Source organism: Doryrhamphus excisus, linkage group LG17, assembly GCF_037039965.1.
Source record: "Doryrhamphus excisus strain RoL-2023G ecotype Guam linkage group LG17, RoL_Dexc_Guam_v1.1, whole genome shotgun sequence".
Classification (NCBI taxonomy): domain Eukaryota; kingdom Metazoa; phylum Chordata; class Actinopteri; order Syngnathiformes; family Syngnathidae; genus Doryrhamphus; species Doryrhamphus excisus.
Window position 1 is genome coordinate 8906558 of NC_136373.1, and position 26270 is coordinate 8932827.

At 41.0% G+C, this 26270-nt stretch overlaps 4 protein-coding genes and 1 long non-coding RNA gene across 6 annotated transcripts in view; 1 reads left to right on the forward strand and 4 right to left on the reverse strand.

The window, feature by feature from the left end:
* sycp2 (synaptonemal complex protein 2) overlaps window positions 1-15504 on the reverse strand; it is a 15952-nt gene extending 448 nt beyond the window's left edge. Inside the window, exons 1-38 of the mRNA XM_078798006.1 lie at window positions 15397-15504; window positions 14857-14898; window positions 14619-14759; window positions 14380-14511; window positions 14201-14305; window positions 14095-14119; window positions 13891-13976; window positions 13713-13807; window positions 13327-13361; window positions 13060-13202; window positions 12934-12986; window positions 12750-12795; window positions 12525-12629; window positions 12376-12436; window positions 11761-11909; window positions 11504-11569; window positions 11151-11412; window positions 10588-10724; window positions 10273-10333; window positions 10014-10027; window positions 8875-8996; window positions 8762-8798; window positions 8617-8684; window positions 8401-8407; window positions 7697-7875; window positions 7585-7603; window positions 7341-7520; window positions 5251-5377; window positions 4339-4535; window positions 3826-4128; window positions 3670-3715; window positions 3380-3505; window positions 2732-2916; window positions 1607-1701; window positions 1341-1440; window positions 1131-1189; window positions 639-717; window positions 91-147 (exon numbers count right to left, since the gene is read on the reverse strand). Coding sequence (XP_078654132.1) covers window positions 91-147; window positions 639-717; window positions 1131-1189; window positions 1341-1440; window positions 1607-1701; window positions 2732-2916; window positions 3380-3505; window positions 3670-3715; window positions 3826-4128; window positions 4339-4535; window positions 5251-5377; window positions 7341-7520; window positions 7585-7603; window positions 7697-7875; window positions 8401-8407; window positions 8617-8684; window positions 8762-8798; window positions 8875-8996; window positions 10014-10027; window positions 10273-10333; window positions 10588-10724; window positions 11151-11412; window positions 11504-11569; window positions 11761-11909; window positions 12376-12436; window positions 12525-12629; window positions 12750-12795; window positions 12934-12986; window positions 13060-13202; window positions 13327-13361; window positions 13713-13807; window positions 13891-13976; window positions 14095-14119; window positions 14201-14305; window positions 14380-14511; window positions 14619-14759; window positions 14857-14868 — 3714 coding nt within the window. The 5' untranslated portion in view covers window positions 14869-14898; window positions 15397-15504. The remainder of the gene's footprint in view (window positions 1-90; window positions 148-638; window positions 718-1130; window positions 1190-1340; window positions 1441-1606; window positions 1702-2731; window positions 2917-3379; window positions 3506-3669; window positions 3716-3825; window positions 4129-4338; window positions 4536-5250; window positions 5378-7340; window positions 7521-7584; window positions 7604-7696; window positions 7876-8400; window positions 8408-8616; window positions 8685-8761; window positions 8799-8874; window positions 8997-10013; window positions 10028-10272; window positions 10334-10587; window positions 10725-11150; window positions 11413-11503; window positions 11570-11760; window positions 11910-12375; window positions 12437-12524; window positions 12630-12749; window positions 12796-12933; window positions 12987-13059; window positions 13203-13326; window positions 13362-13712; window positions 13808-13890; window positions 13977-14094; window positions 14120-14200; window positions 14306-14379; window positions 14512-14618; window positions 14760-14856; window positions 14899-15396) is intronic.
* LOC144901950 (uncharacterized) lies at window positions 9175-9990 on the reverse strand. The gene is made up of 3 exons (XR_013630146.1): window positions 9944-9990; window positions 9783-9859; window positions 9175-9666 (listed from the first exon to the last, which is right to left on the reverse strand). It is a non-coding gene; the product is annotated as an uncharacterized LOC144901950 (long non-coding RNA).
* A 109-nt stretch (window positions 15505-15613) lies between the features above and the next one.
* ppp1r3da (protein phosphatase 1, regulatory subunit 3Da) lies at window positions 15614-17547 on the reverse strand. Its single transcript, XM_058085017.2, has 2 exons — window positions 17348-17547; window positions 15614-17054 (listed from the first exon to the last, which is right to left on the reverse strand). The coding sequence occupies exon 2, from the start codon at window positions 17024-17026 to the stop codon at window positions 16103-16105; it is 924 nt and encodes a 307-aa protein (XP_057941000.2). The 5' UTR covers window positions 17027-17054; window positions 17348-17547; the 3' UTR covers window positions 15614-16102.
* Window positions 17548-17750: 203 nt separating this feature from the next.
* On the forward strand, window positions 17751-21817 carry fam217ba (family with sequence similarity 217 member Ba). The gene is made up of 4 exons (XM_058085009.2): window positions 17751-18227; window positions 18299-18395; window positions 19099-19154; window positions 19230-21817. The coding sequence occupies exons 1-4, from the start codon at window positions 18121-18123 to the stop codon at window positions 20605-20607; spliced, it is 1638 nt and encodes a 545-aa protein (XP_057940992.2). The 5' UTR covers window positions 17751-18120; the 3' UTR covers window positions 20608-21817.
* On the reverse strand, window positions 21806-26166 carry LOC131137278 (putative tubulin polyglutamylase TTLL9). Of its 2 annotated transcripts, XM_058085011.2 has the most exons (14): window positions 26051-26166; window positions 25392-25441; window positions 25217-25309; window positions 25040-25151; window positions 24684-24869; window positions 24107-24175; window positions 23938-24031; window positions 23812-23852; window positions 23643-23730; window positions 23416-23474; window positions 23132-23328; window positions 22815-22928; window positions 22440-22564; window positions 21806-22354 (listed from the first exon to the last, which is right to left on the reverse strand). In XM_058085011.2, the coding sequence occupies exons 1-14, from the start codon at window positions 26069-26071 to the stop codon at window positions 22296-22298; spliced, it is 1308 nt and encodes a 435-aa protein (XP_057940994.2). In that variant the 5' UTR covers window positions 26072-26166; the 3' UTR covers window positions 21806-22295. The 2 variants fall into 2 exon arrangements, with proteins under 2 accessions (XP_057940994.2, XP_057940999.2); XM_058085016.2 differs by lacking the exon at window positions 22815-22928.
* Window positions 26167-26270: the final 104 nt, after the last annotated feature.

Here is a 26270-nt window from a genome sequence, read left to right on the forward strand (position 1 = left end):
TCCAGTTAAGATCTCATGTATGACAATTGCAAAAATAAAAAACTCCACCAGTCGATGTTAAACAGGATCACGGGTGTCATGCCCACTTACCATCTTTTTGAGAAGTCTCTCTTGAATTGTTTTTAAGTCTTTCCTAATCAGAGCCATCTTGAAACAGCAGCAGAGTGGTCCAATGTCAAGGGATATGCAGACCACATGAGCGGGCACACACACACAAGATATGACACAGGACATAAGTTGGTCTCACTTTACAATAAGGTACACAAAAATAGTTACAGATGAACTAATGAAGAACTAATAACTGGAGTAGTCACTGAGGAACTCAGGCACATACATTTAGAGTAGTTGCTGAGGAACTAATGAATCATAGTTAGGGTTAGGCAGGTTTGTTCCTCATTAGCTACTGAAATTGTATCTACCTTATTGTTAAGTGTTACTCATAAGATGACAACAAAATGCTGGTCATGTAATGCAGTGATTACAAAACACGCATAAGTGAGAGGTTCTAAAAACAATAAGTAGACCTATTCTTCAGTGGAAGCTTGTTGGCAGTTGGCTACAGTGAGTCAGTCAATCAGTCTGAATCTAAAACAAAGCCAATGAAGTACTGTAGATGGGTGTCTGTAAAAAGTTCAGACCTGGGATGTGAACAATCGCTCCTCATACTCCAAGCTTGGACACATGTCATTCTGGAGGGCTCTCTTCAGGACCTCCTGACTGGATGGAACAATCAAAGCAGTCGTTGTAATCAGTGTTTCCAAGTTGGTAACTTTGCTGCTAAATGGCAACTTATTTTCTCAAAAGCCACTACAACAATCTCTTTCTGGTGTTGTTGGAGAGTTTTCTTGTATTTTGGGACTTAAAAGTGAAAGCATAGATTGATCCATGGCCATATGGTGGTTGAGTGGTTAGCATGTAGGCCACACAGTCAGGAGTGGGTTCCATTCTCCGTGTATGGAGTTTGCATGTTCTACCCATGCGTGCGTGGGTTTACTCTGGCTATATCAGTTTCCTCCCACATTCCAAAAACATGCATGTTTGGTTAATTGGTGACTCCAAATGTTCATGGTATGAATGTGAGTGTGAATGGTTGGTTGTCTATAGGAATATAACTTGTTTTTTTTTTTTACCTCTTGGTTTCCTCCTCTCGATAAGATTGGAAAGATATGCACTGCTTTTTCCAGTATATCTGTGAAAGGGGCAAAACACTCGTCACACATTGGTGAAGTCACAAGAGAGCATATAGTGGGAATCTCATCTGACTCAATACTATTTGGTTTGTGTGTGTACTGCATGTGTGAGAGGGAGCGAAAGGGGAACAGAGGAACAATGTGATCTACACTTAGGTCTTTCTCCATGCTATTCAGCACAGCGTTCCCCTGCTCCAGTTTGTAGAGCTCATCCAGGAGGACTGCCTTAACTGCTTCAAGCTGCTGAGTCCTGCAGAGTGCACAGAAAACACACAATATAAATTTAAAAGAGAAACAATTTGGAGGAAAACAAGTACAGAGGTTGAGCTATATTTAATTCATTGTGTGAGCATTACAGGACGAGTCATATGATCCAAAAATGTGTCATTTGCAACATTAAGTAAATACTTACTGACCTGTGTTTGCCAAGTTGCATGCTGAAAGAGGAGACATGTTGCTCTACAGCCTTAATCCCCTGCTTGTTGTAACCATCCATAATTTTAAAGCGATTCTAAATGAAAAAGCATTTCATAGACAAGTTCATAAACAATTAACAAATGCTTTTAAAAAACACATACGTAGTGTTATCAGGGACTGTTATTATGGCCAAGTCTGTAATAGAATATAGCAGTAATAGCAAAAATGTAAATTTTATAAATCCATTCCACAAGGTGAAAAGTGTTAACACAAAACACGTTGTTATAGTTAAACAATTACTTTATGTTTTCCGTCTCCTCTTGTTGTTCCCCTTCCTCCCCCCTTCAGATTAATCAAGGGGCATCTTATTCATCCATTCATCGTTTGACATGAATAGAACAATTATACATTTTAATGAAAGCGATAAATGAACATGTAAGGATACTTTTCATGAAAGGTGTGATTCTTGACACAACTGTTCCCAAAAACACTAAGTGGCAGCGAGCTCAATATCTTCCTATTTACCACCAGCTTCCTGTTTTGCCATAAGTTATTTCTTCAATTCAATCATGCTTGTCACCTCAGTAACCCAAAATGGAACCAAAGAAAGTTGCATGTAGCAGCATTTTTGATAGAAGTTGCGAAACATGACATATGCCAAAAAAAGAAGGTGGCACTGAAGGGGCGGGTCTTTGGGAACAGCCATGTCCTCAATGAAGGTAAAAGTAACCTTAAATGTTAATTTAACCCTTTCATTCATCATTTATATGTATTCATAATTATTTTGTGTAAAAGTATAATTTAAAAACTACAAAATTGTTTTTTGTGTGAACATGTTTGAGAGTTAATCACTAAAACATCACAGATGGCCGAAATAGCTAACTTCCGGTTCCAGTTGCCATGTGGTTAGCAAGCTAATGATATTTTCTAATAAAAATGAATTAAAAACACAGTTGGACTCACGCAGTGTATTAATACTGCAGCAATACTCATGCCATATTGTACACTCTGCCAAAATGTACGTAAACCGAGGAAAAACGATGGTGCAAACTTTTAAACAAAAAACATGCTAACCGGGACGTACGGTAACCATTGTTCCACTGTATATACTGTATGTGTCCAACCTTGAACTTGTTCCTTAGTTCGGAGCTGAATTGCTGACATAGTTTACTGGGGTTAACTAAGACATCCGGTAGCTCCAAAACCTCCATGTCTTGATCTTCCCCATCAGCATCCCAATGACTTGACGACACTGTGAAGGAGGTGGACAACGCCTGGCTCATCTCACCTTCAGCCAACACCTCAGCGACTTTAGAGGACACACAAGCCACAGGAGCGATTCAGGAAATTCAACTTTATCATCATACCTTCCAAAGCATATGCATGCCACAAGCTGCATTTTTAAAGTATTTTTAAGTATCATTACAAAATGAAATCCGAAAAACACTGTGGGCTAATTTCGTGGGGCAGCGCATGATGGCGCAGGGTGGTGGCGTGCATTGCAGCCCACGCAGTGGTAACTTGGTCCAGTGCTTCACTGTACACAGCCAATTTGGTAGACTGGACTGCGCAAAGATGGCATGGGGGCACACCAGGGTAGGTGTCCACATTTTCAGCTTGGCGCTGTACGCTGGCCACACCCTGTTGGCGCGTCGAAGGGCAGGTGCGGCACGCCTGCGCCTCGTCCACGAAGTTAGAGCCCCAAGTGTTCACTTTTATGTAATTTAGGGGAAAAGAATACCGATGTGTGCATGCATCATCTTTTTTCTTACAAGAGTTGAGCAACTTGCGAGGTTTTAATCGAGAAGGGTGCTTCCTTCTTGCTTTTTTTTCCTCTCTCTCTTCTTCCTCCTCCTCAGAGCTACTGGACAAGGGAAGGCTGCGCTTTCGATTGGGTCCTATCACAAAGTCTACTGGTTACAATTCTTAAAATAAGGGTTCTTTGTAAAACATATTTGATTATATTCCAGGTCCATATATTGCTTAATATAATTGTCTTAATTTCAACTGCTTAAATGTGATAGCATTTAAATGCAAAGCTAAAAGGCACACAAACTCTTACCTGAGACGTGGCTATGTGTCGAATCTTTGTCTGAATGGGGTGCTTTCTGTTAGAAGGGAAAATAATGCATTATTTCATGTTTGATGGTCACAATAATTAAACAACAACACCAATCTATGAGACAAGACACACATACATACATACAGTAGAACCAACCTCTGTTTTCTGACAAACATCCTGTGGAGCAATTGGGCTTTGCTTAATTCTACTGGAGCATAAAGATGACAGACTCAGGGAAAACTGAGATACATTAGATGTCTGACTGAAGCTACAGTGGAGGTGATGACTGGTGTTGACTTCAGGGAATGATACATGGGGAGTACAGGAGGTGGCTGGCAGCTTTGTGGATGTCAACTGGAGACAGGGAGACATTGACAGAGGGGACTGAGGAGATGAGGACAATCGCTGTTGGATCGGACATCCATGCATCCATCCATCTCCTGTACCGCTTATGTTTGTCTGCAAACAAACAGACAAAAGAAAGCAATTTGATGTGAAAAAGGAGTACAGGAAATATAGAAACTTAAGAAATAATCGACTAATGAAACAGTTCCATCTAGATCACGTGTCAAACTCAGGCCCGGAGAACTTGACTTAGCTACTCTGCCCCACATATCATAGTAGTGGCACGCAATAGAATGTGTATACTGATTGCAAAAATTGTATTACCTCTATTGCCTTGGGGGATGTTCCACTTAAGAAGAAAGAGTCTATTTTGTCACTGAATTTGGAGTGATGTTTAGGTAGCCTGGAGATTGGTAAGGCTTTCTGGCAGGCAAGGTGTGAGGAAGAACAGAGTGGGGACCCTCGCAGGCTGAGAAGAGGAGAGCAGGGCAAATCCAGCGACTGGTTGGACCTTGCATGTACTGGAAGCGTTAAAAATAAGCACAGTTCAAACAGCTGGCTTAAATGCTCAATAAATGACTTATTTTACATTTAGAGAGGAAAAAAATTGGAGCTTGAAAAGCAACACTTCATCAACATGAATACATACTGTACATACCATACTCGACACAATTTTGTACAGTGGAACCTTGATTAGCATGTTTTTATATTAAGATAAACAATTCCACACGGTTTGCATACATTTTACATTTAGCGTATATCAAAGCAAAAGTTATGCTTGTTAAACATAGTTATGTTACTAATACAACTATGAAATCATCTTGATTTGCCATGAAGTATGTTAAGAAGTGATGAAGAAATTACTTTTATCTAATTGACCAAGGTGGGCTGCACGGCAGCGAGTGGTTAGCGCGCAGGCCACACAACTGGGAGACCCGAGTTCAATACCACCAGCTCTGTGTGGCGTTTGTATGTTCTCCCCGTGCATGCATGGGTTTTCTCCGGGGACTGCGGCTTCCTCCCACATTCCAAAAACAAGCTACATTAATTGGCAACTCCAAATTGTCTGGTATGAATGTGAGTGTGAATGGTTGTTTGTCTATATGTGCCCTGTGATTGGCTGGCGACCAGTCCAGGGTGTACCCTGCCTCTCACTCGAAGACAGCTGGGATAGGCTCCAGCAATATGAATGAATGACTAATTGACCAAGGTCATTAATATAATGTAGCATCTTACACCGCATCTTCTCGATAGAGGGAGGAGAGGTCCGGTGGGCAGGAGGACACTTTGACATGGTCGTCTGTTCTCGGGCTTGAATCTTTGCAGCATTGGACTTGTTGTCACGAACAATAACTTTGTGTATCTGTTGGTGAAGAAAATTCATATCTTAATGCAAGTTTATGTATATGTGCTCAAATATGTGGATGCCTAAGACAGACTGAATGAGATAATCATTCAATCCGGTATCCAATCTGTAGTGTATACACACACTAAAGCAGTCCCATAGAAACGATCAACAATTTTCAGTCATGCTGTTATTACAATAGCCTATAGATTAAGAAAACACCATCAGAAATATACCTCAGTAGTTAAACTTTGTCAAATCACTATCATAGGCTGACAACAAATATACTGTAATATACAGTGAAGAAAATAAGTATTTGAACACCCTGCTATTTTGCTATTTCTCCCACTTAGAAATCATGGAGGGGTCTGAAATTTTCATCGTAGGTGCATGTCCACTGTGAGAGAGATAAACTAAAAAGAAAAATCCAGAAATCACAATGCATGATTTTTTAACAATTTATTTGTGTGATACAGCTGCTAATAAGTATTTGAACACCTGAGAAAATGAATGTTAATATTTGGTACAGTAGCCTTTGTTTGCTATTACAGAGGTCAAACGTTTCCTGTAGTTTTTCACCAGGTTTGCACACACTGCAGGAGGGATCTTGGCCCACTCCTCCACACAGATCTTCTCTAGATCAGTCAGGTTTCTGGGCTGTCGCTGAGAAACACGGAGTTTGAGCTCCCTCCAAAGATTTTCGATTGGGTTCAGGTCTGGAGACTGGCTGGGCCATGCTAAAACCTTGATATGCTTCTTACGGAGCCACTCCTTGGTTTTCCTGGCTGTGTGCTTCGGGTCGTTGTCGTGTTGGAAGACCCAGCCACGACCCATCTTCAATGCTCTGACAGAGGGAAGGAGGTTGTTCCCCAAAATCTCACAATACACGGCCCCAGTCATCCTCTCTTTAATGCAGTGCACTCGTCCTGTCCCATGTGCAGAAAAACACCCCCAAAGCATGATGCTACCACCCCCATGCTTCACAGTAGGGATGGTGTTCTTCGGATTGTACTCTTCATTCTTCTTCCTCCAAACACGCTTATTGGAATTATGACCAAAAAGTTCTATTTTGGTCTCATCTGACCATAAAACTTTCTCCCATGACTCCTCTGTATCATCCAAATGGTCATATGCAAACTTAAGACGGGCCTTGACATGTGCTGGTTTAAGCAGGGGAACCTTTCGTGCCATGCATGATTTCACATCATGACGTCTTAGTGTATTACCTACAGTAACCTTGGAAACGGTGGTCCCAGCTCTTTTCAGGTCATTGACCAAGTCCTGTCGTGTAGTTCTGGGCTGATTCCTCACCTTTCTTAGAATCATTGAGACCCCACGAGGTGATATCTTGCATGGGGCTCCACTCCGATTGAGATTGACCGTCATGTTTAGCTTCTTCCATTTTCTAATGATAGCTCCAACAGTGGACCTTTTTTCACCAAGCTGCTTGGTAATTGCTCCGTAGCCCTTTCCAGCCTTGTGGAGGTGTACAATTTTGTCTCTGGTGTCTTTGGACAGCTCTTTGGTCTTCGCCATGTTACAAGTTAAAGTCTTACTGATTGTATGGGGTGGACAGGTGTCTTTATGCAGCTAACGACCTCAAACAGGTGCATCTGATTCAGGATGATACATGGAGTGCAGGTGGACTTCTAATGGGCAGACTAACAGGTCTTTCAGGGTCAGAATTCTAGATGATACACAGGTGTTCAAATACTTATTTGCAGCTGTATCACACAAATAAATTGTTAAAAAATCATGCATTGTGATTTCTGGATTTTTCTTTTTAGTTTATCTCTCTCACAGTGGACATGCACCTACGATGAAAATTTCAGACCCCTCCATGATTTCTAAGTGGGAGAAATAGCAAAATAGCAGGGTGTTCAAATACTTATTTTCTTCACTGTATATATGTATACTGTAAAAATGCACTTGCATGTGTTCCATATTTTCTGTACCAGAGGCAGGCTAATGGAGAGATTACCGCAGTTGTTAAAGGTTTGTCAAATTCTGACTGGCTATCATCCGTGTCTGGCTCCTTGTAGTTCTTAGCAGAGGCTGCAGCTCGCTGAGGTCGCTTTCTAGCACTGCATGGTCTGCCAGGTTCTGCCACGGGTTTCTTCACAATGTTTGGTTGTTCCATCTTCCTCAAATTAGGTAAGTTCTATGAAACAATGACACCTTGTGGATGGCTGTTGTAATGCACCTTGAAAAAAATAGTGACCAACCTTGTTGAGTCTTGGATTTCTTTTACCAGGTTTTGGAGAGCATGGGGGTAAAATCGGGGATTCATCTACCATGACAGAAAGATAAAAACATGTCACATCAACATGACACTACCTGAGACATAAGATTAGGAGGACGATACACAGCCTACATGGCTGGAATGCTTTGGACGTGATTGGTTTCTTTCGGCCATAAGTAATTATTTTTGGCTTCTTGCTCGACTCTCTCAACCAGCTGACATCGGTGGTGCCATAGTCTGTGTCTGCATCACTGAACAGCTGCTTCTTCTTCAGCTGCAATATAGGCCACAGGACAAGATAGGTAGTAAGTATTTACTGCATTATACACCAATTACTACATTGTCTTTGGTGTTAGAATAAATTGTGAGGACATCAAATATACAGAATGAAAAAAAACAAACGAATGTAATATCATAAAACATACTGTGGATTGTCTTTTCCCAGTTGTTTTAAGGTGCACTGAGGAGTCATGAAGGCTTCTGGCAAAAAGTAAACAATAATTACAATATATTCATTCATTCATTCATTTTCTACCATGGATACCATTTAGGGTCACATGTGAGCTGGAGTCTATGAAAGCACACAATTGTCAATTGCAGGGCACGTATAGAAAACCACTCCACACAGAGACGTACTAGCTGCGATCCGAACCAAAACCACCAGGCTATGAGGCAGATTTTCTGATCGCATACTTCAACATGCTCATAATAATTACACATAATTCAGTGAAGTGATGGCCTGGATTTGGCCAACAGACATACTTGTTTGATATTGTAGATTTGTCAATGAGTATTTTGCCTCTTCCCTAAACAGAGATAACATGACAATACACACAGCAGTTAGAAGCTAATAATTTATCAAGCATTCAGGTATTATAAGACAGAAAGGTATTATTTACCCCTGCACCGAATGGTTCATCGGTACTAAATGAAAACACATCTTTTCTGTACAACAGAAAAAAGTATGAAAAACATTTGGTATAAAATGTCAACTTCTCAAGATGAACGTAATCACCTCTGATTAGTAGAATTTGATTCATCTCTACTGTGGGACTTGGTTCCATCTCGTGCTTCAACATTTTTCTGCAGCAGGTACAATTATCAATAACTTCAAGGTAGTGACTCACCATGATAAATCAATAAAAGTAGCTGTTACTTACTTTACCAGATGGAACGCAGCTCATATTAAAGAGTTGCCTATTTACACAGTTGAACAAAGACAACCCACTAAAAGCAACTGTCATAGGACAACACAAGTGTGTGCACTGTATACCTGTTAACATTGAATGGAATCCAGCGGCGAGGAACAGTTCCAACTTTTTCTTTGGTTTGGTTGTTCCTGGTATAATGCCTTGAGATGAGTTCCACCATGTTCCCTGTAACCTTTGCACTTCTCTAAATGAATCAAACATGAGATATAATATCAGAATGCTGTTACACCAATTTGCGATTGGTGTAACAGTAATTTGGATAATGTAATTTGGATTTCCGTCATGGTGATGATTAGAGGTTGAACCTGCAATAAGTCATGTCGAGGTTTGATTACACTAATTTACATCTGGGTAACGTCATAACATAATTCCATCATCCAACATTGTTGTGTCCCCCAGACGTTGCATGTAACATTTGACAATGTAGGAGTGAAGAAATATGACCTTGGATTACAGAAAGCAACAATGCATAACCTTGTTTGGTGTTCTCTCCTGGTTGTATATGGATGCCTTGATTGGAGCTTTGACTGGTAGGACATCTGTTACCAATAATAGCTTGCCGCTGCGCTTTTCATTGTCCGGGTCTTTTCCTTCAACAAGAACGTCTTTGCGCAGTTTGGAAGCAGATGAGTCCCCATTGTGTTTTCCTGTGGAGCCCTTTCCATCAGACCTTAATGCCATGGCTATGGTAGCTTCCTTTGGCCCAAGATCAGGGTTTTCAGGGTTTTTACGACTGATGACCTCTTTTGGCTGCTGGGCGGCGTGGGTATGAAACTGCTTTATACTAGCTGGGTCTGGAATCTTTGGAGCAGATGAGGGGCACCTCTGGTTCTTTGGCAAATTGGAACATAGTTCTACACAGATGAAAGTGTGTGTTTTAACATATTTTAATCACCAAGAAGAAGGTGTTTTTGTTTAGGTGCACTTACCAGCTTTTAAAAATTACACCAATTGTGCACAAATTGCTTACCGGGATTTGGCAGATAACACATTTTTTGTGTAGGCATCTTGAGAATATCTGAAACTGACATTTTCCTCCAGTGAGACCTGCAAGTTTCAAGAAAGAATCATTATCTGATAAACACTATACACTAAATACATATTCCAAATTGAATGTATGTTGGTCCTTACTCATTTCTTTCAGTGAGAGGCTGGGTGTCCGGCACAAAACAATCCTCTGTAAAAAAGAGATGTGAGTAACACAGTGTTGTTTCTCTGATGATCAACAAAAGGGTCTGATCCGGTTAACATTTATGTTGCACAAAACAATTTTATTGTTTTTGCACAACAGCTATTTGTACTTAAAATATGATGCAAAATATAACCTATGAAATTGTTGTATCTGCCGGATATTGACATTACCATGAACCACGTATTTCAAATCGCAATGGATTGTGAGGTACCCCAAGATCCCCAGCCCTGTGTTTACTTTCAGATTAAACTGCCTGGCAATGAATTACCCTGAGACTGTTCTGTGCCCTGTCCTGCTTGCATCATTCCTGTTGCTATCACTGGTATGTTCTGCAAGAGAGATAGAAAAAGTTAATAATGCAAGGCGATTCATGATTTAATTTACAAGCTGGCATGAATATTATCAGCTGGCATCATAACATCACAGGGAATAGCACAATTATGCACATAGCACTTAAAATAATAATCTACACGTACATTATGCATATACTGTGTGTATGTATACACACACACACACACACACACACAATCTTAAAGGGGAAGTCCACTTTTCTTGGAAAAGGGGGAACATTCCATAGGCATACCCGTTTTCTTGTGCCAACTGATTCTGTGCTGTTACGTGAAGTGCTGTGGCTGAAGGTTTCATCAGAAGGCTTTTCTTCTGCTAGGTTATTTTCTCTCTTTCTATCAGAAGCAGGTAACATCTCCAGAGATGGTTTCCCTGTCCCCATGCACAAAGAGGCAATAACTGAGAATGTCATTTGTTTAAGCAAACAAGTAGTCAGTGTTTGACTACTGATTATAAAGATACTCATTGTTATGGTCTAGTGCAGTGGTTCTCAGTTTTCTTCTGGCATGCCCCCCCCCCTCCAATTAAAAATACTATTGAGAGGTTGATAATATCTATTTTTTTATGTGTCATCCACAGACTGAATTCAAAACTGAAACCAGGAAAATTAAACAAAATGGAGAGCTGTGAACCAGGCGTATTAAAGAGTCAAACTGCACGTCGAGTACAATAAATTTGTACATGTTGGCAGGTCTGCACTAAGATTGATAGTACTCCCTGCCTCTCACGGCCCACCTGGCAGTTCACCATGCCCCCCTGGAGGACCCGCCCAACAAGTACCGGTCTAGTGTCACATACCTGTACTTGAAGGTATTCCACCTGAAAGGACACTTCCACCATGTACACTCCCTTTGGAACTGCTGTTGATGAAGATGGTTGACTCTGAAATCCTCATCTTTGTGGGGGCAGAAAACCAGGAAGTAGACAATTTATATGGAGTACTAGATGAGGTACAACAAAAGTCTTTCGCCTGCGCTGATGGAGGCTGCACACGCAAAAGGCTGGAGGCGTTGTTTTTGTCGCTGTCACCAGGGGACAGCTGACTCTCTGGAACAACGGCCTGCTTGAGAGAGACAAAACACATTCACGTCACGATATAAGTGGTTAACATTCGTTCTAACCATACTGTTCATATTGACTGTGCGCCATACCTGGGAGTTGCCCTCCATGATAACATTTACTGTGGTCTCTGCAACAGATGTCTTTACTGCCAAGGTCTGTAGGAGATAAGACTTTTTTATGCAAATACCCAAACAGGCTCAATTACAAATGTTAGTCATACATGGTTGCCAGGAACTTCTCCATACTACTTCTGTATTTTATGTGTTTATTACGAATAAGTTTAAAACACAACTAAATACACTTGTGCTTATAAATGTTAAGAAAAAACATGTCCAATGTGCTTTACTTTGTTCTTTTTGCTTCCATAGACGTAACCAACAGTTTGCAGGATGTCCAAGGCAGAGCTGAAGTGGACAACAAGACTTGATCCTTCGACCACACCGGCCACAACCACTTCTGTCAGCTGCAACTTTAGAACTTGTCTCTTTCCCCTCTCTGGAGGAAATGTACACATTTATGCAGAAAATGGGCGGGGTACAGAAAACAACCATTCACACGCTCAGCCAAGTCAATTAACAAGCATCATGTTTACGGAAAGTGGGAGGAAAACCAGAGTGACCGGAGAAAACCCACATGCAAACGCCATACAGAGCTCTCCAAGTGGAGAATCAAACCCAGGTCTTCCGAATCTCCTAACTGTGTGGCCAACAAGCTATCCACTTCTCCAACGTGCAGTGGCTGACAATATAAAATCTCGTTAATCCCACAAGTGTGTAATGAAGTTGATGTCAGCCCAATTATTACTTTATGGGTGCCGACACAGGGGTCTTCCCCAAATTGGACCCACAAACATGATGGATAACCATGATTTAGGGGGATCTAATAAGTCTCATCCAACCCCAATTGATTAGTTCATTAAGAGCTGTATCGCTGTGCTTGTGTCCATAGTGTATGTGATTACCTGTAACAGTGTAACTTTGGACTTCCTTGTCACTGATGCATATTGTATCCCACAGGCCTATCTACGTGGAGAAGGTCATGAGGTATAACACTCAGATGCACAGTTGGTTTTGGCTGTGTAAAGCACACGTACAGCCAGTCTTGACATACCTGAGACTTATCGTCAGCATTGGAGAAGTAAAAAGAGATGCATTGGCTGCCAAGGTTGAAGTCAATCCAGAATTCGTTCATCTTATCATCCGCAGGCATCAACAGCTGAGCATCACACCATGAGCACAAATGTTCAGCACTAACGATAGTAAATTCCTGAACTGCATTCCAGCTTGAATACTGAGACACTCAGACATACTGTACTTAACAGCCACAGCTACTGACCTCAAACTTGTCCAAGTAAACCTTCAAACACGGGAAGGAATGAACTCTGTAGTCAAGAGGACATTTATATGTCAGTGAAATAAACACTCCATCATTATTGTAACGTCAAACTTTACTCTTCTAAGATTTTCAGAGTTAACCTTGGAAAGCCTGGTTCTAATTAAACTAAATCTATCTAGTGTACCTTCTCCTGTCTCCTTGTATTCCATTCACAAAGTTCAGAAACCTGCGACAATCCTGAAATCAGAAAAGTGTAGGTCAGGGCAGTGCAAAAACTGTAAAGGCACATGATGGAGATGACATTTTTTACCGCCTCAAACTCTGAAACTTGGATCTGGACAAAAGCACCAGCCACATGAGCCATGCTGAACCAGTGATCCGTGAGTTCCATTCTCTGGTCGGGAGTGGTCATTCGGAACAATGCCTCAATCAGAGCGATCTGAAAATCATAATCTGACACAAACAGACTTTGTTCCACATTTTTGTGCAGGTATGAATAAAATATTAACTCACTGTTCTACATTTTGTCTTTGTGCATTCATGAATAAAGGGAGATTGTGGTATGTTAAGGATTTACCCCCGCAATGTGATATCTGACCGGCCAACTTGGTCCTGTAAGAATATGATGAAGCAGAGTAAATGCAGTAAGAATAATGTGTGAATAATGTGAATAATGAGTGTGTCAATAAAGTCTTCATTACCCTATAAATATCAATACTAGTAGTAAGTTGAAAATGTCATCAATATACTACAGAAGCAAATTAAATTTCTCTCAGAGATTAAAAAAGTATCATTGTTCTATACATGAGATTTTTAACATAGCCCCATAAAAAGAAGTCTGTGGCGGTAATATCTGCTGAAAAAGATAAGGCCAGTAACAACATACTGTATATAGGTCAGAAAAGTGGAAAATCACAATAGGCCCCCTTTAAATTGATAAACATAGATTACAAATGTGATTACATAATATCTGAGGCCTCCTGTGAGCTCAGAATCTTCTTTTCTTTCTTCAACCCCACCGGGATTTTTTCCAGAAACATGTTAAATTTACGGATTGCCTAGAAAAACATTATTAGTTACATTTGTGAATATAGACAAAAAGCATAAGCGAGTAATGTTCATCATAAGTGGTGCATCAAACCTCCTTCTTGATTATGATGTAAATTCTGGCATCGACTACCAGCTGGCCAATAGGATACAGGAAGGACTCGGTCATTCCATAAGCCGCTGTAAATGCATTATGAGTCATGACATTTTATTTTACATTCATGATCAGGAGTCTAGAGTAGACAATATGTTCACACTACGGATGAGATAAACTCAAGAAAAGCAAGAAGAAACGTACCTTGTAGGGACGCTCCATGGACGACCTGTCACTCAACCAGAGACACATAACAATAAGCACAATACAGTAGGAAGGTACAATAAATTAAAGCCAAACACAAGCTCACCATTACAGCATCAAAGAAATCTTCAGAAAGACTGGACAAAGACTCGTCCCACTGTGGCTTGCATTGAATCCACAGTTTCTTGCATTTCTCAAACCACTGAACCATGTGCAAAACAATATGATTTAATTGTTTTATTTCATAAAGAGTGTACGAAAAGTGTGTGTGGTTAATAGGCTTATCTTTTTCATTAGGCCTTGAGCTATTATTCCTGACAGTCCTTGACCTCCATCGGGTAATCTGAGGTTCCCCCCGCACTTGTGTAGGATTGCAAGACCACCACAGGCTGTGTTGGAGTCTTTTTGATCCAAGCTCTGCATTAATACATCTCTTACTTACTTACATGTGGTGGTTTCATCAAATGTACACACAATTAGACATTAACTGTGTAATTTCAGAAGCATACAGCATCGTATCTCACCTCTGTGATAAGTTTATCCAGTTTGTTAAGAAATTGTTGGGGACATTTTATGGTCGTAGCTTCATTGGTAGTCCTTCGCAGGAATCTGTTCAGAGCTGAAACGTCTCTGCTCTTGAATGCATCATCCAGGGCTTTTTCCAACTACAAATATGATCATTGCTGTCATTTAGCATTCAGTGTGAGTATACCCCATACACTTCATGCTATGCATTGGACTTCTATGACGAACGTTGTATACCTCTGAAGTCATTATTCTTCAAGCTTTGCGGCTTAGAAGCATCTGGGGGGAAAACTTTGTGAATTATTACTGTTTTGAAATTAAGTGAATAAAAAACTGTTGCCTACACACACACACCCTTCAACCATATGTAACTGACACAGAAGTTCGACGTCAGTTATTCCAAATAAAACTAAGCCGATTTATAGTATTATGCTCATGAGGAGTACATTAGCCTCGACGTTTATGTAGTCTCCTAGCATGTGTCGCATCACAAGCAGTGGCTAATTGTTAAATGTTTCAATAAAATCCCGTGTAAATAACCTTTATAAAACGTTACTTAAATTAGGGTAAATTAGGGATTAAAAAAACTTGACTGCGGTGGTGAGCTAAAAACTGAAATACAGTAGAAGTCATATACAAAGATGTGTTTTGCTAATTTTCACACTACTCCGGAAGGGGCGCCAATTCCTGAGGTTCAATCCACAGGTACACTAAAACATACACGTTGTCAAAAAATACCTTCAATGGGGAAGAATCCGCTTTCTGACATTTACTTACGTTTCAAAAGCGATGTATTTTCTCTTCTACACAACTAAAATAATGCGCCTACTTACGCACTATAAATGACAGCCCATCCATTCAAGATCAAACCACGTCTTTTAAAATGTATGGGTTTTATGGTTATTACGGTAATTGCTCATGACGTCACTTAAGTTTAACACTGTCACCCATACTTCTTTCACCATTGCCGAAAAATAGAATTAGAATCACATTTTATTACACAAAAATGCACATCGTTTGTGGTTATTAGCAAATTACAAAAAATAGATATTTACAATCATTCTTCCGCATTTGGCTTACAAAATTGTGTGGCACATGTTTCTCTATACAGAAAAAAATATTTACAAACATTTATTAATTTATTTTCTACCGCAGCTATCTTCAAACATGACAACAAGTGTTAAACCATGAATAACATTGCACATAGGTGCTTTTCATTTACACTTTATACTGAGCTTTATTTCCATTCAGACATGAAGGTGCTTCCTTGTTAAGTCAACGATGAAAACATTTAAAAATTAAAACCAAAAGCTGTAGTTACAAATTAAGTTAGTGTGTATTCATTTCTCTTTGGGTGAACTTCTTAAGAGTTTATTCTGCTAGGGTTATAATAGGAAATTTGATTGCATTGCAATTTTACAAAAATGACAAACAAGTCATACATTTTCCATAAGTGTGCTTAATGTTTTTTTGTGCCAGCATCCTAAAAAAAGTGAACCATACTGTCCTCACATTCCTTGGGCACCGAATGCTTGTAGTTATGACATATTAACTTATAGTTCTCGCCATCGTTGTTGTCCCAGTATTCAGCTCCACAAACCTTATACTGGATGGCAAACTCTAACACTGCTCCAGGCTCCAGGAATGGAGGAACAGGCAGGTGGAAATGAAACACATCACAACTGAGTTGACCTCCTCCTTCACGGATCTTGGAGCTAGTGGACACCCACGAGGCCTTAGTTTCTGCACAGCTCTTCCACTCTGTAAATGAATAGCGGACCGTTACAGCTTTCTCAAAATCCAGATTAAGCACCTGGGCGATTCCGATCACACTGAGTTCTAAACACAGGACTCTCTCGAGGCACACTTTGCACTTAAAGAGCCGATGCAAGAACGCAGGATCATCGCCGGGCTGTTGGTCAAAAAGTGGCTTTAAAAAAGGCAGGGATATCTCCAAGTGTTTTCCATCTGCCATTTCTGCAGCCATAAGCAATCTAAAGCTGACATGGTGTGGCACAGACGGTTCCTCTCCTGAATCAAAAAGTTTGATATTCTCCAGGTCTAGGCCCAGGGAGTCACTAAACCGTACCCCTATATGTCGGTATTTCTTCCTCTTCTCTGTGACAGGTGGAAGAGACTGCGACCGTTGTCGGATGATGGATTTCGGCATGGGCTCACAAGAGGGCGCGTGGACCGCAGGGGGTTTTGGTGAAGACAACCGGGGACCTGGAGGCCGAATGGGAATCGGCGTCTTCTCTGAATCACTTTTAACTCCCCGTAACATGTTGGTCAGGTCGATGGTCAGGCAGGGGTTTGAAAATACTCTGCAAGAGCTTGACATTGTTGTCTCTTGTTCAGCGCTTGTGAACAAAATCTTCTCTCGTCCAATAAACCAGCCGCTGTCCATGCTGTCAAGGTACAGGTGCCCTGCTCACCTACAAATAATGTAGAAATCACTTAGTGCCTACATTATTATACTACATCTTTACAACTGAAAACATGTTACCTTTGTAACCGTCAAGTGTGTGTCGTAGTGTTTTTATTTAGTATTTTTGCTGTAGCTATCGTTTGTGTTGTAGTTATTGTTGTGGCTACTGCCTATATGACATGGTGGGCAACATTGTGGTGATAAATGCAAATGCAGGAAATAAAGTGGGCGTGTATTGAGTACGTGCAAAGCTGCATGTATTGCTAAACTTCAAACTTCACATGGACGTTTTTTTCTTACCATACGAAGACGCCAAGCGTGGTAATAAATCTACATTTCACGCCGCAGTCTCAGCTTGTTCCTCCATGTCCGTATGCTAGTCTGCAACACAGTTTGGTGAGCACTTCCATAACGCTCAAAAGGTGGGAAGTTTCCCTGTACGGTCGATCAGCTATCATGCAGCAGCTACTAGGAAGCTGTATACACAGGGCATCTGGGAGATGGAGTGATGTTTTTCACGTTATGCAGGTGTAATCCAAATAAAGTCGGTTTTTCGGAGATGTATCACCCCGCATTCATGTTAGACCTACCTATTGTTTTACAATGGACAAAGTAAGATACCTAAGACGGCTTTATTGCTTGATTCGAAAGCATAGTCTGAATGTTAAAACTCCAAGTCCCACAATGCACCTTGCAGTGTACGTCAATGTTAGCGGCGAACCAGTCAGCGGCAGGTAAACAAACCTGGGAACCATACAAAGCGAATTACCCGTATGATAGTGTTATTTCATTTAATGATCGTGGCGACGGTGAAGACGTACTAAAGTCATATACGTCTGCTGTGCGACCGCTTCAATGGAACCAAAGCCTATGCTTTGCTTCAGATAAGCACTAAATGGGAAAGACGATAACAACGCGTTGTGTGCAGACAGCTGTCGACACTGACGCAGGATGCGCTGCAGCACAAAATGCATGTTTACATCCTTATTGTCACAGTAGAGCACCTGATCGCCAATTTCAGCTAGAGTGCTATTTAATTTAGCAGTCTCAAATGACAGTTACCAAACTGCAACATGGGACCCATCATCCAGGAGCGCGCAACATCCACGACACTGAAACGCGTCGTTTCCAAAGAGAAGATCCGGTTGAAAAACACTGAAAATAGCGGAGCAAACACCAGGTAGGCCTGATTTCGGTGCCTTTCGATTTAACTTAATGTCATATTGAGAGAGCCATGTCTTGTTTACACAGTTCAAAGAAAGGTAAGCAGATGAAGAAAGCCAGCCAAATGAAGAGCGGCCTGTCAGGACCGGTTCAGGATGTGGACCACGCTGGAGCAGTGCAGAGGGTAAATGGGTGTCTAATATGCAGTACAGTTGTCCCTCAACACCTCGGAGCAAATTTCGCGCCTTCGTTCTATCACGGTTTTTCAACAATAATTTCAATAAATCGCTGTGTTGTGGTTGAATATGGCCTATAGTCAAAACAACAGTGATGTACCCCTGCCATCACTTATTCTTGTCCACGTGTCTGGAAGACATTTCAACATGCAAGAGTTTTAGTTGTCTTAGATGATTTTCTCTAATTATATCTACTGTATGGGGTAATATGAATGTGAAGGTAACTATATTGGTCTGTAGGTCTCTAATCATGTTAAAAAAACATATTTAGTAGATCATACACTGAATTTCTTTGCCATAACTCCAAAAATATTCCATAATTCATTTTTCACGGTGGTCTGTGGCAGAGCCAGAACTTTGTCATTGGCCAAGGTGGCCAAGGTGAGACCATTGCTCATATAGGACTGGCAATAAGTTCATACCTGAAATCTCTAGATGACCCTTGGGGTGGAGGGAGAGTGACCGGGGGGTCCACAGCCACCACCAGCCACCCCACAGCTATGCTACTGACATTCAGGTCTGGAACCAATTAAATGCGATGAACAAGGGATTACTGTATGCATTCCGATTCTCTTTTGTGTTGTGTTTGTGCAATTTGTTTGTGTTAGAAATAGGCAAGTATTAAAAGTTGTATTTTATTTTTGTTCTCAGCCAAGGACTTCTGAGTTGAAAACTTGCAGCTCTCGGAATACAAGCAAACTCTCCAGGTATGTGTTGAGAAGGCTCTGTGTAGTGTACAATAATCCTCATAAGCTTTTCCCATTTTTGTGTGTTTCTCACAGCCTGGCAGAAGAGCGAGATGTCAGACATGTGAATGTGCACAGACACGAGGAGAGGAGGACGTCCCACTGCAGCACCCAACTTCAGCAGAATCATCACAGGGGGATGGGTAAAAATCGGCAAGCCCTCTCTCTGCCCCTGTCCCCTATATCAGGACTACGACACATGCCAGAGCACCCGCTAACTCATTCCCCCACCCCCGTCCAAGAGGCCCTTCATGACCCTTACAAGGTTGATGACAGTGATAGTGCCAGTGACCTATCGGACTCGGAGAGGCTGCCCGTGCTGCCATCACCTTGTACTCCCTGCACGCCGCCTCATTTAAATCTCAGAGCTGAGGTCATTAACTCCAACGACTTTCCACCAGACATCCCAGGACCGCATGAGAATGGTACTGATGAAGACAAGAAGAGTGAGATGCCTACCAACTCTTATCCAGACTTTCTGCCTCCACCCTTCAACACCTGGAGCCTTAGACAGCTTGCAGTGTTTCTCAATACGGAGGGTCGTGGTGCTCCCAGGCCCAAGCCAGTAGGACCTTTGGAGAGGTTCCTGGAGAGACTACTGCAGCTCGAGTGGCTCCAGATTCAAACAGTGCAAACAGAAAGCAGCCGTCCAGCTGGGAGACACGTGAGACCACAGGTCACTTCAGGGCCCTTACCCAGACCTCACACAGCTCCATCATCACGGCTTAATTCCCCAAAAGGGGCGCGACACAGCCAGCGAGCCTTCCCATGTCTCATCAATCCGCCATCTCCTGTCTCTTTTGCTACCCAACACCAGCTCTCCCACCTGCCAGTTTGCCCACACTGTCACATTCGCTATCCACTGTGCAATGGGAGTTGTTCAGCCTATGCCTACCAGAGCCACTCACGTCTCAGCCCACTGCTCGAGCGAAGAACCCGACGGGGAGCGCCCATCAAGAGGAGTTGCAGCGAGACGCAAGAAGCTGCCAAAGAAGGTAGGAGCCAAGGAGCACAAGGTGGAGGTGGAGCCCAGATCCCAGTCAGTCCCTCAGCAGGAAGGAACCATCTCAGGCACATGGAGGCAGCAGGCAATGCCCGAAAGCAACCCCAGGAATCTGGAATGAAGTCAAATGGTAGAGGTCAGACGAGGAAGAGCCAAGTCAGAGCTAACGCTGGGACCGATGTGAAGAAGGATCTCAGTACCGTCAAAGCGGTCGGAGCAGAGAAAACGGTTCCAGGGTCAAGTAAGAAAGAGGCCCTGGCCTCGAAGAAATTAGAGAAGGACTGGCAGAGGACGGAGGCAGGAGGTCAGACATCTAAGACCACCATGAAAAGAGCTGCTAAAGATACACAGTCTCTCTCCAAGGCTCCACTTCGTGGCAAAACAAAAAATGCCCACTCTACTGCAAAGTAACGCTTCCAGGCCTATAATGCTTTCCTCTGCGATCACTTGGCAGTCTAGCTTGAACCTTAGCTTGCTTTCTGTGTAATACTAACATGTTATAATGTTATGCTGCAGTCCAAATCACCTTCAAGAGTTTGAGCAGCTATGTAACAATATAACCACCAGGACTTCATAGCACAGTACATGAAACAGTAAGTTAACGTCAGTGTTGCAACTGAGTAACACTGCGTACTCCCGAATCTGAATACAGTACTCAGCTTTATGCAAATGATCAAAGCTGCACAGCTTAGTTATTTCGTATGCTACTAATGTTGAAAAATTCAATAAAACTGGCATCAATTGGCCAGCTCTCATCTTGGTGACGGTTATCAGCAACTGTTTCCACCACTATGTACTATAATAGACATCACTCACTAGTAGAGGTCTTTTAATGTATGTTTTCAGAGTTTTATTGTTCTCTTTACTATTTGTATTATTTACGGTGCCTCACTTTGATCTTTAGTTCCTCATTTTTAAGATGTGTTCTTTTGAGTTCATTGCATCTTTGTCTGAGAAGCAGATTGATGACTAAATGGTAGCATGCTGCAGGAATGGGATTGTTTCAGATGTGCAATAGTTTTACATTTTTGTTCAAAAGGGCTTTTAGTGTATTGACAGTGTGGATTGTTGTCTATGAAAAATGAGATGTATTTTGCATAGAGCTGAGCTCTTGATGTAATTAAAGACAGTGTAATGTTTGCTATCAATATAAATGCATATTTTTCCAAATTTTATACATCGTAGTTATATACTTATGTATTTTGGTGGACCTGTATTCATCATTGTCATTATGTTTACATTGTCATACCCATCAAAATATTAAGTAAAAGACAACAGAATGTCTACTTTGCTGTATCATTGTGATTCAAAAGGGGATATGGTAATATGTACACACTGCTGGAACATTGCACTGTACACTTTAACACTTAACATGTTTTACAATAGTGCATCCATGTGTTTTACCACATTTGCTTGAATCAAACTTCAAGGTGATATGCATAGAGATTGCACCTTATTAACTATCCAAGCCATGTGATGTAAACAAAGATGGTGGTTATTTTTCTTTAAAAGGTGAAAGTTAATAGTTGTTCGTCAAAGAAAATGTGTTCCATTGGCTGCTTATGTGAACAAATGAATAAACTTGGTGCAGTGCTTATAAGACATTTTATTACAAATATTAAGGTTAACAAAATGCCCTCCAGAGTCTTAAATTTGAACCCTATTCAGTTATTCAATTGCCAGAGTAAAGTATCTTGAGTCGACTATTAATTCTCAACTTGTGGGTCGTGACACAAAAATGGTTCGCGGGTCTTTGCATGGGAAGAAAAATGTACTGCGTTTGTCCATGCCATTCGCTTGCTATGCCAACAAGATGCGTGTCATGTTTATGGGTGACTGTTAAAGGTGAGCGGGATGGCAAGAACACGGGGGAACTTTACATGCTGTCCGTCCGACACATACAGTAGCTGAAGATATCTGCTGGAGATGTGTTACTGAGGCTTTGACGGTTGGTACCACTGCCAAACCAGCTAAGAACCACTGCTGGAGACTAGCTTTACAGTGTCAAAAGTATTCAAATATGACCCAGCATGTAACCTACTTGCACACGACAGGGACTTTCATGCCCAATCTGCCATATTGAGTTCTTTTGTAGCACATCAATCCGTATGGGCTGGAAATTGTTTAAAAATGTGTTTTTCCCTGTCATTCATACATCCTGCAAAAGAACATACAAAAGTATAACAGGCTGTATGATGGCACATTATTGATACATTGTGAAACAGTAAGCCTGAATACCTTACCTAAATGTGTGTTGGCTCTTAAACGTGAACAACCAAATACTTCTGGGTCAGCATCCTCTATATAGACAGGCCCATCGTTCCACATGAGGTCATATCCACCCACCCTCTTCTCCTTCCCAGTCAACCTAAGGAGGTGCAACACTGTTGTACTGATGTGTGCAGTATTGTCAATCTCCCATTCATAACTGTATAAAGCCTCAGTCACAACTGGTCATACGGGCTCCTAGGCCGGCTCCAGAAATTCAATGTCATGTCAATAAAAATCATACATCCAGTTGTGACCTGGTCTTTACATGGTATGGCCAAAGCAGACCATATCATATTAATATAATGAATGCTAGAAATGCTTCTACTGCTTCAGAAAAAGCCATTTACCTTCTTTCTATATCCACAATATTAACAGTATCTTCCAGTAATCTGTACTTCATGTCGTAATCCTCTTGACTGCTGGGTGAAAGCGATGGAAAGGCATTGACTTCAATCAACCACCTGGAATAAGATGACAGGTGATGCCACTGGACAAATCATTAGTATTATCAAGCAGCAGTAAATTATAATGGAAAGACAAGCGGCATGGAAAAAGGCTAACATCTGAGTAAAAGGACGTAAGATATATGAATGTCAATGTGCAGATCATTACTGTATAATCGTAAACCAAGCCTTGTAAATGTTTGCTTTGTATTTAAACTCACGGTTTGAGGTTCTCATCCAGCATAATGTCATAGCCATAAAGTTCAAAGCAACGTTTGTCATTTATAATGATATTCTGCACACTCTGTAGACTGCCGATGAAGATATTATCCATCTGTTTGAACAGAGTTTCGACCATCTGCCTCCCATGCTTTGCAGTTAGGTACATACGGAGCTTCTCGATCTTCCATTTACATCCCTATGTAGAGTCAAGCACACAAAGTGGGGGTAAAAAGCTGGTATGAAGATTTTGCTGATATAATTTGGTTACAGTGAAATGACTCACCTTTTCAGGATCATAGTCTGGAGCGGTTTTTTGAACAGCCACATTAGTGAGATGTACATCTGCAGGAAGACACTAAGGAAGGACACTAGGAACTTTGGATTTATGCATGATCAACATGAACAGGAGATGACCAGTATATTCAATTAAAACTTAAAAGCCACACAATTAACATAAACATACTGTTTCAACATTTAATTTCAAGCTGAATAACTCCACAAAAAGGATACATTTGTCATCAATACAATTCAGGGAGAAACGTGCATTTGAGAGGCGTGCAAAGCCCTCACGATAAAGCCATGCCTTCAAGGGAAAATACTGAGCCACAATATTACATATTAGATGCCATACAATGTACAATTAAAATGGAATATTGACTTGACAAATGTCTTTACATACTGATGTTACCATCACATAGACCCTCAAATCGAATTTTCTGCCTGTGGAGACAAACCTGAATTAGTAAGTACTGGTTAACTTCTTCAAAAAAACACACCTTTATGTATTTCTGAGTCAGTAAGTTACCACCCAGCAGGTAGGGGTTCTCAATATAACGCTGTGCCACATAGCTTTCCACTTGAGCTGCATCTCTCTGCTCCTCTGAGCGGGTGCCATCATGCTGAAGCACAAAGTTCTCAATGAGATGACATCATGTTTATCTGTTCTTATTTAAAATGAACTTTAAAATGAGCACCTTCCTCCAATCCATGATGTCTTTCAGTTTTTTAAAAAGGAAGATGCCCGCACCTTGAGATTTTGCAGCCTGTAAAAATTTACAAGAAATGCAGTTTCTTGTGAAGTGGTTTGGCCATTCATGCCGAGTGCAGCTGAAAACAATATCGGGTCTCCCTTCTGGGATGCTGTGCCGTGTTCCTTAGAGCATGAAAATGTAAAACATTAATTAAATTAGAATCCTGCAAAGCCTTTCTCCTCTTCCCCCCAAGGCACCGTGTACAATAGGGGTGCAACAGTAAAGGTCACTCACAGTACAACCAGGACATTGTCTTTTTGATCACTGTTTCAGTTTGGTTTCTGTGCTTTTTGTGTGTGTGGCGATAACAAGGTTTTTTCTCACAAAATTCTGGCTTTGTTTTGCTTGTCAGCAAAAACGCATTTTGCAGTAAAGAAAGTATCACCAGTGTACTGAATACAAGGGGTGCAACAGTATTAGAAGCTCAAATACAAGTAGACCCTTGCTTTACTCTGATTCTTTAACTCTGAATAAAGATTTTTTATAATATTACAGTGGAGTCCATCTGTGATCAACGAACCGGCTTCATGATCCAGGTGCTGCCAGGGTTTCTTTTGAACTCCTCCACAAAGAGATGATACTCATTAGGCAGTGCAAAGCTGCAGGGGAAAAAATCACATTTGGAGCCCTCCGTGCAGCTGGCATCCCTTTCCAAAGTCCTTTTGTATCTTTTCAGGTTTTTCAACAGAAAGTCTTTGCGGGTCAGCTGAAACATAAAAAACACAATGCCAAATTTCGTTGACAGCTAAACAGCGATCGGTGCTCAATGTCTTATATCTTGTGGATATGTCAGTGTCAGTCACTACCAGTCAAATAAGATACCTGTTGACATGAGCACTTTAAAGCATTAGACAAGTAAGACATGTGTTCCCTCACCTCGTAATGATTGCGAAAGTGGTTGATCCTTGCATGTTCCTCTATGTATGAATTATCAAAATTCTCCCTGAGCCAGCCCACTTCACACCAGTGGAAGTCCCATTCCCCATCACTGTGAGAAAAACAACAGACACATTAACAAACCACACCGCTGCTTACACACAACGCCATACTTACTCTTTGACTTCCACCCAGCCTGGCCTTTGTTTCAAGACATCCTGTATGGTACCAGGGAGGCCACATTTGTAATGCACAACACATCTCCCCTCCCTGGAAACACATCACTATGGTCAGATGCCATGTGTCCATCCTAAAAATAACTCTATAAAGAAATAATTCAAACATTACCCACCATTTGTCTGTGGGCTTTCTACGATCATTCAAAGTTTTGCACACAGATGTCTGCAAATGTGGAAGGAAAAGATGTATCACTCGCAAAAACCATAACTAATGAAAAAGTCAACAATATAGAAACTTAATTTGTTGGGATCATAAAAACACAGGGTAGATGTGACATTAAATGAACATAATCGAAGTCATCTATCCTGTTTTGTTAACTGAGCTGCCACCCTCACCAGAACAGAACAATTTTGACTAAATAGAACAATACTTATTGTTTTACAACTCAAGGTTTCAGCAAGAAGTTATTGAAATCAATAATGCACGTAATAATAGTTGACTGGTAATATAGTAACGTTATTAAAAATGTAAAATGCAACCTGGCGACTAAATATCATATTAAATGTAGCTAGTATGATGAGCTAACTGCTGTGTCATGTTTACGACAATAGTTAACAATCAGTTATTGAAAATACATTGGAATAATACATTTTAAGACACAATAGTGGCTAATGTCAATAACTCTTATCAGCATATTTTGGTCTGTTTTATATTTAAAACAACTACGTTTACATTCCAGTGACTGCCAACTTTGATAACTAGCGACGTTCGATCATGACGTCGTTCAAAATCATAGCTCTACATGACATCAAATATCACATTAAAGTTTACCTTATTCTTCGACAGTGACATTGACGTGATGGGATTTAATTATAAAACGTATGAAGCGTAAAGGAAAATTCACAATGCTGATGCGGTTGTCAAGGTAACAACGGCACAGTTGTCACACGCTACTTCCGGTAGTTCCTGGGAACTTCCGCTTTATCCGGAAACTATTAGGTTAGAAAAAAATATGATGCGTTTAGAAATACAGCATACACACGTCACCAAA